Below are 13151 nucleotides of genomic sequence, written 5' to 3' on the forward strand. Positions count from 1 at the left end.
TGTGCAAACAGCTCCACCAATGTGAGAGGAAATCTAAACATCAAACCCTAAATCAATATAATCATGTGCGATTGGAGAATAGCAGTTCTCAAAGCAAGCAGATGAACAAGAAACTACTCATTCCGAGCAAAGCTACATAAGTAAAACTACAGAAAAGAAGTAAAAGTTTGGGACAGAAAACATATGAAAATATTCATGAAACCTTAAAGAGACCCTCAGCTGCAGAGCAGATCTTGGCTGCCACCCAGCCCCACTCAGAGGAGTGCTGATCTATGATCAAGTAAGTTGCCTCTTTAGGCAAATGGTACCAAAACCTGTGTACAGACAGTGCTAATCCATCTTTTTTAGGAATATCCCACCCCCTTCAGATCCATCAGAATGCATGAACCCACCCCACCGGATAAAAGTGGAGCTAAACTGACTCAAAACAACAGAGAAATTAGTTCCCCCCACCAACCTCCTTTGTTTTCCTGCTTGGGTTTGGTTGTTGGCTTTTTTTTTTTATTTCTCTGGGCCTGCTTTTCACTCCCAATAAATTTCAAGAGTCTGGCTTTTGAAATAATGGATTAAGATGCAGTATGGTAATGATGTTTTTAATGCATTTTATCTTGAAAAAAAACATGGATCGGTTCTTGGTAAACGCAAACCTATTTCAATAAATTAACCCCATGCCTTAAAATAAATCCCTCAAAAGCCTTTTTCCCACTGTCATTATAGACATCCATCCTGCTTTAAATCCTTCTGGCTGAACAAAAAGCATTTCAGGGAAATAAATAAATAAATAAATAAATAAATAAATCCAAGCCGCCTTGTAAAGTCCAGAGAACATAAACAAGAAGCAGAAGAATTAAACACAGCTACAATAGTTATCAGTCTCTTATCGAGAAGGCTGGAGGACGAGGACAGGCTGATAGAGTTGGGGTTGTTCAGCCTGGAGAAGAGGCTCCGAGGAGAACTTATAGTGACCTTCCAGTACCTGAAGGGGCTGCAGGAAAGCTGGAGAGGGTCTTCATAAAGGTTTGTGGTGACAGGACTGGGGGAATGGGTATAAACTGGGGCAGGGCAGATTTAGACTAGACATAAGGAAGAATTTCTTCACGATGAGAGCGACGAGGAACGTGCTGCCCAGGGAGGCCGTGGCTGCCCCGTCCCTGCCCCGTCACGGCCAGGCTGGATGGGGCTCGGGCAGCCTGACGGGGTGAGACGGCAGGAAGGCTGGAACTGGACGATCTTTCGGGCCCCGTCCAGCCCACCCTGCGCTGCCCACTCGCGGTGCCAGCGGCGGGCGGGGCCTCCCCTCCCCGCGGCCCGGTCGGTGCGGGGCCGGGGCGGCGCCTCGCCTGACGCCGCGCGGGGCGGGGCCGCACGAACCAGGCTCCTCCGAGCGGGGGAAGCGACGGCAGCGGGCGCTCGCCGTCCTCGGGTCCCGCCGCCGCCGGGCGCGCCTCCCCGGGCTCCGCCGCTCCCCGCGGGCGCTCATGGAACAGCGGCGCGGGCGCTGCCCCCCGGCCGCCAGCCCCGGCGGTGAGTGACGCCCGCGGGGAGTTCGGGGTGGGAGCGGGCGCTGGGGGCTCCGCCGCCTCCCGGGCGCCCGGCGCTGCCTCCCGGCACCTGCTCCCGGCAGGTGGGAGCTCCGCGGCCGCGGGGGTGAGCGCGGAGCCCGCCGAGCCGGCTCCGGGAGCGCCGGGGGAGAGGAGAGGGGGGCGGCGAAAGGGGTCGGGATCACCTGCGCCCTATATGTGTTTCCAGGGATTTTTGTTGGTTTTGTTTGTTTTATCTTTCCGCCGCTTGTGGGTAAATGAGGAGGGCGTGTACGGGCAGAGAGCAGGGTGGCGGAGTGCGGGGCTCCTGCTTGACGGAAGAGAACTTGTCAAAGCTCTTTGGAGCATCTTTGATCCGTTCCCACGCCGACTGCCGGACGGGGCTGGATGCGGCTGCTGAGCTGGAGCCCGGCTCGCTGCGTGGGGCTGGGGGGCAGAGTGGTCCTTGCGGGCTGGCAGGAGAACATAAAGCCCTAAACTCGAGCTCATTTACGTTTTGAAGGACTGGCTGCTTAGAATAGTACAGAGAAGGCTTAGTTACTGCAGCTCTCGGGGTGCTTTCCAAGGATAAGAGTGTAAGAGGTTCACATCTTTTGGGGGCAGAAGAATGCTGGGAGGGAGAGATGACAGTCCCCAGCTGGAAGAGTTCTGATTTGGTCTTGTCTTCTAGATGTTATAAGGATCAGGAAAGGGCACCCAGCTAAGCACAAGCAATTCAGTCGCCTCAGTTGACTGGGAATTAAAGTACATGACTTGCCTTCCTCTCCCTTAGTGCAGTAGGTTATAGGCTTTCCTGTGCCAAGACCATTCCTCTTTAGATACTGGGGATGAAAAAATATCCGAGAGGTTCTATGAATACTAATCTTGAATGGCATGGGGATGGTGTGTCTGCAGGGATCGTCTGTCTTGCCTGAGACCCATTCATTGTCCACTCCCATGGAAATCTGCAGTATATGTGGCAAGTGAAACATTTAGTAGAACAGGTTCAATTCAGTGTATGCCCATTTATTGACTGGTTATCAAACTTAATATGTAAATATACGTATAAATGCAATAGCTATGACAATTTACATCTGCCAGCATTTCTTGCACTCATAAAATAAGTAGATTTCCCATGTTGCTCAGAAATCAGCACCTATCGTACAAGAGCAGTTACTGACACCAGCTTTAGCACATCCACCCTTTCAGTACCTGCCCTCTTTGGTTTTCCCTTTTTGGAAAACACAGAGGTTTTTGATATTACATAGCCAAATAAATGCCTCTGGTAAGTCAGCAGCAAGATTATGCATCTGAGGGAAAGCTAGCAGCTGCTGTGGAGAAGCACTGATTTGACAGAGCAAATTCTAGCCTCAGCATTGCCAGGTTCCAGTCTGTGTCCCCTCCTTGTCAGGACACTACCTTGGCTATTCTGAATTGGGCATATGCTTCCACAGACATTACAGAAAAGCAAAGTGAGTGGAAACCAGTTTTCCGTTACATAAGATTACATGCATGTATGGGTGCACATAACTCTTGTGCTTTTCATTAAAGGAAAACAGAAATGCTTTTATTATTCAGACCAGTATGGGATCTCTCCTTTCCCTCTTCAAGACATGTCACCCAGAACCAAAAAGCAGTCAGAGCCAAAAAATAGCTCAAAGCTGATGGATTTCTATGTAAAGTTTTGATAATTAGAAAAAAAAAATAGAACTGAAAATACACTTAGTCCAAAATTGAAGATCCTGCTGGGTCATCTCACTCCAGAGCATGTGAAGGTTCTCTCCAGGTCACCATGTAGTGCTTCACTTAGTACGTTGATTGGTTTAGCTAAGTCTAATACAGTGACGACCTCACCAGTACATACTGTGCTCCAGTATTACTCTGAAGGCGGTAGGGTGGAAGGCAGAAATCAGCTTGGAATACAAACTAAATGGTTATTTGGAGGTTTGGGGTTATTTGTTTTATTGTTGTTTTAAATGTCTTACCGGTATGTGAAACGGGGCCCACAGCTACAGACAGTGGTAAGAAATTGCTTGGCAGAGAAAATGAGAATGGCATTGCTTAATCTATTGTGTTCCCTTTTTCAATATGCCCAGGTAAGGTGAGCCTTTGTACAGACAGGACAGAGCATTCCTTTCACACAGGTTGTTTTCCTGGGGACAGCTTTGATGAATTAGGAAGGAACTCTATTAACCGTGCAACAGACTTCTGCATCCTAATTAGAATGTGGCCCATTTTGCTTGGGAAGTGAGATTGGGAGTAACTTCTGGAGTTTGAGTTGAACATTTGAGTTCATGAAGGGACAGAGAAGACAGTGGTACAGAGTAGCCTTTCTCTTAATGAGAAAAATTGAGTCCTGATAGGTATTAAAAAATTGCTAGTAGGTGGTATGGGGATTCCGTTCTAACATTCAGTACAAAAGAAAGTCTTTGTATCCTGAGCTTTTCAAGTTTATTTTTACTCTGCTGTAATGTCCCATTTTATTTTTACCTACATGAGGTGCTCTGAAATCTAGGGTATTCTCTGTTCTAAAAAATTTTATGATCTCTTGGCATGAAAGATTGCAATGGTACTTTCTCACCTTAAGAAAAAGAGTGTGTATTATATATAACTACAGTCTATTATAAATTTACTGCTTTATTGCTCACAGTAGAGCTGAACTCTTTCTTTAGAAGTCATGAACTGGTGACCTAGCTAATTTGTATAAACTGTATTTATCACAGCAGGTGCAGAAATATAGCAGATTTCAGCCAAAAATACTTCCTACCAAGTCAGCCTTCCTCAGCTATTAAGTCCTCCTAACCAAAATTTAGGTACATTTAAGAGTATATTTCTGAAGTCTTAGAGCTGATGGACAATATGTCGTCTCAACAGCACTGAAATTATGATAAGATTTCTTAACGTGCTGACTGCAAAAGTTAAAGTCATGGTTTAATTTCTACTGGTTGTACAGCATTTTTTAATTTAACTTGGGAAATGTATCTAGACAGTATCATATAGGCACCGTGATAGACGTTCATACAGTTACTGATCTTTTCACCTCTCCTCTTAATGCACAGATGGTTTTTTTATGTCATGAGCTGCTCTGGCCCCTAGAGGTCTATGTCTTTTGTAGTACATAGTTCAATTTCATTTAATATACTTGTCTCTGTAGCACTTGCTAAAGTAGGTAATTACCTGTAGTTAATTTCAAAAACTAGAATTTGAGCATTTCATTGGCATGTTTAAAAGTTCTGTTACAATGTCATAAAAATGGGGAGGGGGAGATAGAAGTGTGGGAAACATTTCTTCACAAAGAAGGTAGTGTGAGACAGTTTAAAAGTTAAAATTGGCAACATACAGAACAGTTCCAAGGGGAAAAAAAAAGTTTCATAAAATAGATTAGAAACGTTTTTAAAAAAATTATTCCCTCTCTTTTCCTGCTCTTGACTGAGCTGTAAGTAATAGCTGTACTAGGGAGTTTTATGCTAACTGAATAAAAGGTGTCACTCAAAAAAGCTCATGTAAACAACTAAGGAATACATACTATAGCAGACACCATCTATCCTTAGAGGATAGGGATATATACTATTTATGTCAATGAGTTTTTGAAGATTTTCAAGAACGCTACAGTTGATCTAGCTTGGGTTTTCTTTTAAACACTTCACTGAATACAAATTTCAGATCATTGACTTTTCTTCATCTTAGAAAGTTGTTAATAGAGTTGGTTAGCTCAGTTATGGATTATTTTTTCCAATATAAGAAGCCAGCATTGCAGATATGTGGTTTGTACTGCACAGCTAGTTTTTACCAGCAATGTTAGTCTTATATTTTGCAGTATTGAGTGCCCAAAGATTCACAAAGGAAAAATACAGTCCACAAACTGTCCTGAGGCTGTATCACATCTGCAAAACTAAATATACTACATAGAACAGAATGCCTCCCTCAGATTTTTAGCTCTAATCTCCCTCTAGAGACAAACCTTAACAACTGATCTTAAGGTTCTCATTCAGGCCATGCTGCTTTTTTAGATGCCTAGTCGAAGGTCTCCAGTGAGGGGCTTCGGCTCTACAAGGAGAGAAAATGAAGGTGTGTGAAACTGGACCAGTTTATCCTCAGTCCTTAGAGAAGCGCGAAAACACAGCTTCTCTTTAATGAAGGTGAAGTCACGTGCATGTTCATGGAAAGGATGTAGTCTTCCCTCTCCCAGTCACTGTGCTGCCGGTAACTGTGTCCTATTAGTTCTGTTAAAGCTCTCAGTGAGTTACAGTGGGGGTTTGTGAAGTATCCCCCTGTCAAATTTGTCAGCAGAGTCTACTCACTTTTACTGACTGAGCTACAGATGCTACTTATGTTCCTTCTTACCCACTTTGGCAGCTAACTCAAAGATTCTTATGAAGGTTCAGAGCTAAATCCGACCCCATCCTACGCCCAGCAAAAATTATCAGTCCAGGTAAAAACTACCTTATTTTGTTAATGGTAATTAAATTAAAAATTATACATAATATAGGTAGCTTATACCTTGACATTGAGTGAGGTTAAACATTCTGAGGCATTAAAATTTGGTAAGAGATTGTCCAAGGCCATAAATAGGGACATGTTTCAAAGAGCAGTGTAATATGTTGATGAAAAAGTTGATGAAAATGGCAGCTGTGGCCCTCATATTGCATTTACTGAGAAAACTTTCCATTTATTTCCAAGTTACTATGACCTCTGAAGAAGTTTTAATCACGAAAGTTGATTTGATTGGCAATGTCCACATTGAATCTTGTTGAATAAACAGTAGGGCACATTTAGCTAATTAATTGGAGAAAGCCGAAGAAAAGATTAAGCAAAAGCAATCAGACTATTAAAAAAGTCTTGGTATGATCTTCAAAGTGCCATTTAACATAAACTGTGTTTCTTTTACCAACTTGCTCGTTTTACTCATAGCAAATATAATGGTAATGACTGCCAGTTAAGTTTTTGTACTAATCTGGAATACAAAGACATTGAGTGGAGTCATGTATGCTCTGCATGAGTTGTGGAGGCAGTAAAGAGATTTCTTAGAGCAGGAAAGTAATTTAGCAAAGTGGCTGATGTAAACTCTTCAGTGCATGCTTATTATTGTTGAAACAGTTTTTCAGACCCACAAATTATAAAGCTATGGAATACACGTTTGCATCATTTTATATAAACTGCTGTAATTCTAGCCACCAAACTGCAGATCTGCATGAAGTGTTAAAGAGGACATGAGAGAGGAAAGCTGAATGACAGCCAATTTATACGCTGTTTTATTCCTGGATACCACTTTGCCCACTCAACATATGTTTTGTGCTGAATTTAGAGGCATACCCATGTCCATTGTGTTACATTAGTCTAACACAACAAAATAATCAATCTAGATATAAAATCTATAGAGTCTGAGAGACACAAAAGAGAATGGAAAGAAAAGGCAGACAAAGCTTTATTGTTTCTTAGTAAAACAACGATAGCGTATAGGTACTTTGAATGGCATAATTACTGATAAGCACACCCAGTGAACCATAAAGACAGCAAATGCTATGAATGCTGTAGCAGTTTTCTGCAGTGGAAGAACACCTGATATGCACCTGAACAAATAATTAGTGAGGAACAATGAAATTTTGTATATCTGAAATAGAACGTACTCCCATGTTATTCTGAGGTCTCATGCTGCAACAGAAGACAATTGTCCTTGTTTATTTAGAAAAAGCTGTCTTTCAAAAAGTATTTGAATTAAGAACATGAAGATGCTGAGGCAGAGCTCCAGGGAGACTCAAAAAAACTACCTGAGGTGAAGCCCTTGGTATCACACCTGTAAAATCCCACAGGTCTGATTTCAAAGAGCAATGCCAGCCAAACCAAGAATAGAGCTACTTTTAGGAGACACCTTCCATGTCTTTTATTTCACCCAAATGTTCCCATGCTATACTCAGCCACAAGAAGGCTTGAATAAAATAGTGTTGGCAGCTGAGTTATATGCAAACTATGAGATAAAAATGAACAGCCCCTATGAACTGGTATATATAGTTGATTAAAAAAAAAAATCCTAGCAGTGTGTTGTCACTAATATCTACGACTAGTGCTAGAAGTTAGTCTTTTCAGAGGCAGACAACCTGTCTCAGAACTTTGCTATTACCATAATATGGTTCAATCTGATTACTAAGATATAAGGGTTCCTACCATTAGACTTTAAGTTAACTCCTTTCATCAAATGTTCAACCTCTTCTTCACTGGAATCCTATTATGCTTTTCCAGTAAGGTGTTAAGACAACAACTCAGACTTACTATTTATGGAGCTAGTGACTCTTAAAATATACTCTGAATTAAGTGGCTATTCCTTTAATCTGTGACCTTAAAATTCAGCAAGAGTTGATTTTTTTGTTGCTCCTGTGGACTGAGCTGCCATCAGCCACTGATCTAATCTGGCTGGTGCTGTACCCATTTGCTGACGTTGCTGCTGAATATGGTGACAGCGTAGCTCAGTGTGGAATCTACCCTGAATTTGCTTGTATTGAGTTATCTGTCACCCAGTGTTTCTCCACCAACATACTTACTGTGGGGCTAACAATTAAGATTATTTCTTGTTAAAACTGAAGTAGATTAAGCTGAGAAAGATTAACAGGAATGGTGAGGACAGGGAATGAGAGCAGAAGATTAATGATGACAGCCAAAATGGAGATCTTTCAACCAGATAATGCTTAACAGGAACCAAAAAAAGAAAGAACCAGAAATACCTCTGCAAAGTTGCCTCACATCAGACATCACGGAACAGCTCAGGAAGTGACCTTCTGCCCAAGACAAGGCATGCCCATGAGCTCAAAGCCTGCCAGCACACAGGGAATCACACAGTCTTTTGACTTCACATCTGTCGTGACTCTTCGCTTCCCTTTCCTCACAGCCTTGATTTCTGCTTCCTAACAATATCACTGCCTTATAGCCCTTTAAAAGTGATTAGAAAAAGGGAAAGCATAAAAGTAATGTTCAGTAGCAAACATCAGGAAGCAAACCTGCTCTGTTCATGATGGAGTTATGACCTCTGTATATGCAAAGCTATCAAACAGAACTTTCTAGATCACTTAGAAACACATCATTAGTTCTTGTCACACTGGGACTTAGCTTATTGTGGAAAAGTCATTAGTTTCTTTTTAGATTCTCTGGAGAATTTCCAAAACCTAGCCCTTGCATTTCCTTGGGTTGTTCGTATGTAATTTCGTATTTCAGCCCTTGTTAGCCAGTATAGCACATGTTGTTCCAAGCTTAAATTCATAGTTACAGTAACCTACTAAGGCGAAGCAGTCAGGTGCTCTGCCATTGTGGCTTCCAATTCTAAATACTACAATCATACTTATACCAGCCCTCCACTGAGGGTATTAAGTCCTTGGAAGGCATCTTAATTTAGGAAGCTGGTATATGTAGACCATTCATAGCTTGACAATCGAACAGCTATGCTATGTGTGAGGCCATTAAGATTTCACTTCAAATATTGCATTAAAAAAGCCCTGACCTTTAAATGGTGTTCATTGGTGGTATTTAGTGGCCTTTTGATAAAGCCTAGAGTTAATTGTTTACATCACAGCAACTTGCTGGCTAACTCTTGAAATGACCTTCAAGATGTATCCATTGTGTATTTTCTTTCCTGACTATCATGAATGGACCCACAGCTCTTAGCATTTTGTTGATGCAGTCATACTATAGTCTGTGGTTTCATTACCTTACCTTTTTGCAGGATCAGAGTGCATACTACCCGACCCTAGCCTTAGAAATGTAAGCACAAAGCAAATGTTAACTTAAAAATGGTACAAAAATCCAACTTTTCCTTGGTGTACTACTTAACTGAGAGTTCTTCCTAATTTCTTCCTAGGAGAATGTTACCTTCCCCACAGTTGGGTAGCTCTGTCTGTACTGTCTGAGCCTTCTTCCCAGGAGGCTTTACTTCTACAGTTACTGCTGTCACATGGTCCTTTAGGAGGCTATAATTCCCAGACTTCCTACAAGACCTTCAGCTTTTAGGAATATTCTTTTAGTCTAGTTCACACCTTCTCCTTATGTTTTCTTTCAAAAGTAAACCTCTTCTTGCAGATTAAAAAAGCTGCACTTAATTCTCTTGTGACTCTTGTTCAATGAAATCAGATTTTTAAAAAATAACAAAAAATTATACTCTGGATGAATCTTGGGTGCAAGGGGAAGATTGATAATATTCGTATCTCTTGATCAGTAGCGATAATTTTCTCATGGTATTATTAAATGTGCTTGTTTTTTAAAGCATTTAATTATACTTAATGATCTATGACCCTAGAGTTGGGAAAGCTAAAGAAGCTTGTTCAGTTGTGAAAAGCAAAACATGCTTGCAATGTGGCTTTAGTAGTGATATGTCTGAATGTAAAATAATGTGCTTCTTTTCTTTTTCTTTTCCCTCTTTCAGCAAAGTTTCTGTTTGAGAAATACGTGTTCAGTCAGCAAAACAAAAACAACTTCTAAAGGTTGTTCTCTGTGGAAATCACTCTATGCCCCATTACCTACTTGAGTGAAAATAGACTAAGAACTTCTGTCATGGCAGCTTTTCTGCTGGGAGCTGTGTTGCTTATTGTTCAACCTCAGATAGTGCCTTCCAGACCGGCTATAAATTTGAAGGCTGAGGCTTCTTCTCAGTCTGTTCAGAGAGAGCTTTTAAAGAAAACGACTCAAAAAAATGACTTCAAGGAAAATATTCATTCTAACGGATCATGCCGGCATCTGCCACAGACTATCATTATTGGAGTGAGAAAAGGTGGAACAAGAGCTTTGCTGGAGATGTTGAGCCTCCATCCAGATATTGCAGCAGCAGAAAGTGAAGTTCACTTCTTTGACTGGGAAGATCATTACAGAAATGGATTGCAGTGGTATATTAATCAAATGCCATTCTCTTATCCCCATCAGATCACCGTGGAAAAAACTCCAGCGTATTTCACATCACCTAAAGTGCCTGAAAGAGTTTATAGCATGAACCAATCAATGAGATTACTCCTTATTTTAAGAGACCCAAGTGAGAGAGTACTATCAGACTACACGCAAGTGTTCTATAATCACATGCAGAAGCACAAGCCGTACCCATCCATTGAACAATTTCTGATTAAAGATGGTGAACTCAATCTGGACTACAAGGCAATAAACAGAAGCTTATACTACATTCACATGCAAAATTGGCTGAAGTATTTTCCTCTTGATCGAATCCACATTGTAGATGGGGATAAACTAATCAAAGATCCCTTCCCTGAAATAGAGAAGGTAGAGAGATTTTTGAAGTTATCACCACAGATAAATGCTTCAAACTTTTATTTCAATAAAACTAAAGGCTTCTACTGCCTAAGGGACAGCGGTAGAGAGCGTTGTTTACATGAGTCAAAGGGACGAGCACACCCACAAGTAGATACTCGGTTACTGGAGAAACTGCATGAATATTTCCACGAACCCAACAAGAAATTTTTTGAGCTTGTGGGCAGGACATTTGACTGGCACTCATTTGTGGCAAGTTAGTGATAAGATTCAGAATCTATGTTCCAGTGTACATTCAGAAACTTAAAAAGGGCATTTAAGCTATAATTTATTTGTAAAATCCATAAATACTTCTATACAGTGTTAGATTCACAATTGCCATATATACTAGTTATATTTTTCTACTTGTTAAATTTGAAAGCATTTTGTATTGTTTTTCATGGTTGTTAACATTGTGTATGATGTGTCTATATGAAGAAACTAAATTATTTCACTGCAGAAGATGCTCTCTTGAGAATGTGTTGTCTTTTTAATAAATAAGAAATTCATTTCAACAGAACCCTTCTGAATTATTTGAATACTTTGGCCTTTCTGGACTACTCTGAAATTTCTCCTCTAATTGCTAATGAATATGATACACTTTACATTTCTAATTTTCTTGCTTTAAAATGTAGTCTAATAATTTATTTTTAATTTGAAAATATTGCTGTAGTTACCACCTTGTTCCATCCTGCTTTGTGAAATTATTTCCTGATAACGTGGTGTTACTTATACATGTTGGAACACGCACATCTGAAGGACAATGGAAGTCTCTGTGTAATATGACATTCACTGCTAGACTTACCTTTGTATTTACTATTATAACAAGTTTTCCTCAAATTCTCTGGCAGTACAGTGCAGGTTTCATGGCAGATTTCTAAAGGTACTGTGGGGACCAGCTCATAAAATCCAGAGTTGGCTGCAGAAATATGGTCAACCTGAAAACTTCCTACGGTCTCTGAATGTATATATACTTCATAAAGAAGGAGGGTTGAGAGAAGAATTTAAGCAATATAGGGACATTTTCAAGGTTGATTGTAACTGTTCATGTATTTTGTAGCACATTTATGCTTTGCCATCTGAAAATGAACATTACACCGGAAAAATTAGCTGTTATGCGTTCCAATAAGCAGTAACTTTTCGTATGAATATTACCACACTTCTATCCCATTTAGGGCTGTTTTCTCTAAGTTGAGCTGGTGCTTCATGCAACTGAAAATTGCCCATGGACTACTGTTCATGTAGTCTCCTTCCAAGAACCACGATGCCACATCTTAGATTTGTATGTTATGGGATTAACCCCAATTTAAGGAACTTTTATGGTCTTCCATCTGCTAAAATGGAAGTTAGTTTTTGGTAAACTTTGGTACATTGGTAAACATTACAATTGCTCTTGTCATCAGTTGTTATGATGGCTTGTTAGCCATCAGTTTCTGGAGTTAATTAATCCTATTTCCACAGAAGGCTTAGTATGGTATTTTCATTCTGAGCTGCTAATTTTCATTTTATGATCTTGAGTTTAGTCGTTGAATGTGCAGTAGCAACATCGTGTAAATTTGAACTTGTAACTGATTGTTACAATCCTTTATAAAATTTAAATGTAGATTCATTAATTCTTTTTCTGGTGAGATGGTGCAAACTTGGGCACTATGACAAGGTACAGTCTGGATGCAAATATCTCATATTATGCTGTTTGCATGAAAATTTGCAGATGCTGCCCCTCTCTCTCTCTCTCTCACACTCCTTGTTCACCTGCCCAAGCTGTATTCAACCTCAGAGAGGTCGGTGGTGTTTTATAAAGTAGATCTTTGATGAAAGCCTACAATGAAATGATATTGTACTCAATAAAGTATTTTCTGAACTGCATCTTTCCTTTCTCTTTTGTTCATCAGTTTCTAGATCAGACGACCAGAATTTAGCATTCGATTCCAGTTAAATGTTACTTAAGAATTTAGCTGTAGCCTATTAGATTGATTGGAAAACTGTTGTTTGCTACTAGATTGTGTCTGTGTGGCCCAACATTGACACAGAATATATGAGAAGAAGGGAAATTCTAGTGGTAAACACGTCAAATCTTACATGAGGCAGATGGCAAAAATAACAGGATTGTAGTACCGTCATGCTCCTGTTAAAGTTTCAGAAAAGATAAATTCAGGGAGCTTTTGTGTAAGGTACAGCATTATTTTTTTTTTTCTACACTCATTTTTATCCTATTTCCTTGCTAATGTCATCTCTGCAGGAGCCATCTCGACCTAAAAGATGAAAGAAAATATGATCTGGACCCAAATTAAAGTTTCATGCCTTAGTATAGTCCCACCTTTACTAATGCCTCCCTACTGTCCCAGCACACCACATTCA

General features: G+C 40.5%; 2 protein-coding genes across 3 annotated transcripts in view; one reads left to right on the top strand and one right to left on the bottom strand.

The window, feature by feature from the left end:
• Positions 1-13151, bottom strand: part of ZNF518B (zinc finger protein 518B) — a 307008-nt gene that overhangs the window by 75520 nt on the left and 218337 nt on the right. The gene's annotated exons all lie outside the window — the stretch shown is intronic.
• On the top strand, positions 1436-12659 carry HS3ST1 (heparan sulfate-glucosamine 3-sulfotransferase 1). Its single transcript, XM_069856338.1, has 2 exons — positions 1436-1524; positions 9925-12659. Exon 2 carries the CDS (start codon positions 10053-10055, stop codon positions 11013-11015), a length of 963 nt encoding a protein of 320 aa, XP_069712439.1. The 5' UTR covers positions 1436-1524; positions 9925-10052; the 3' UTR covers positions 11016-12659.

This window comes from Phaenicophaeus curvirostris, chromosome 4 (genome assembly GCF_032191515.1).
Source record: "Phaenicophaeus curvirostris isolate KB17595 chromosome 4, BPBGC_Pcur_1.0, whole genome shotgun sequence".
In the NCBI taxonomy this organism is placed as follows: Eukaryota; Metazoa; Chordata; class Aves; order Cuculiformes; family Cuculidae; genus Phaenicophaeus; species Phaenicophaeus curvirostris.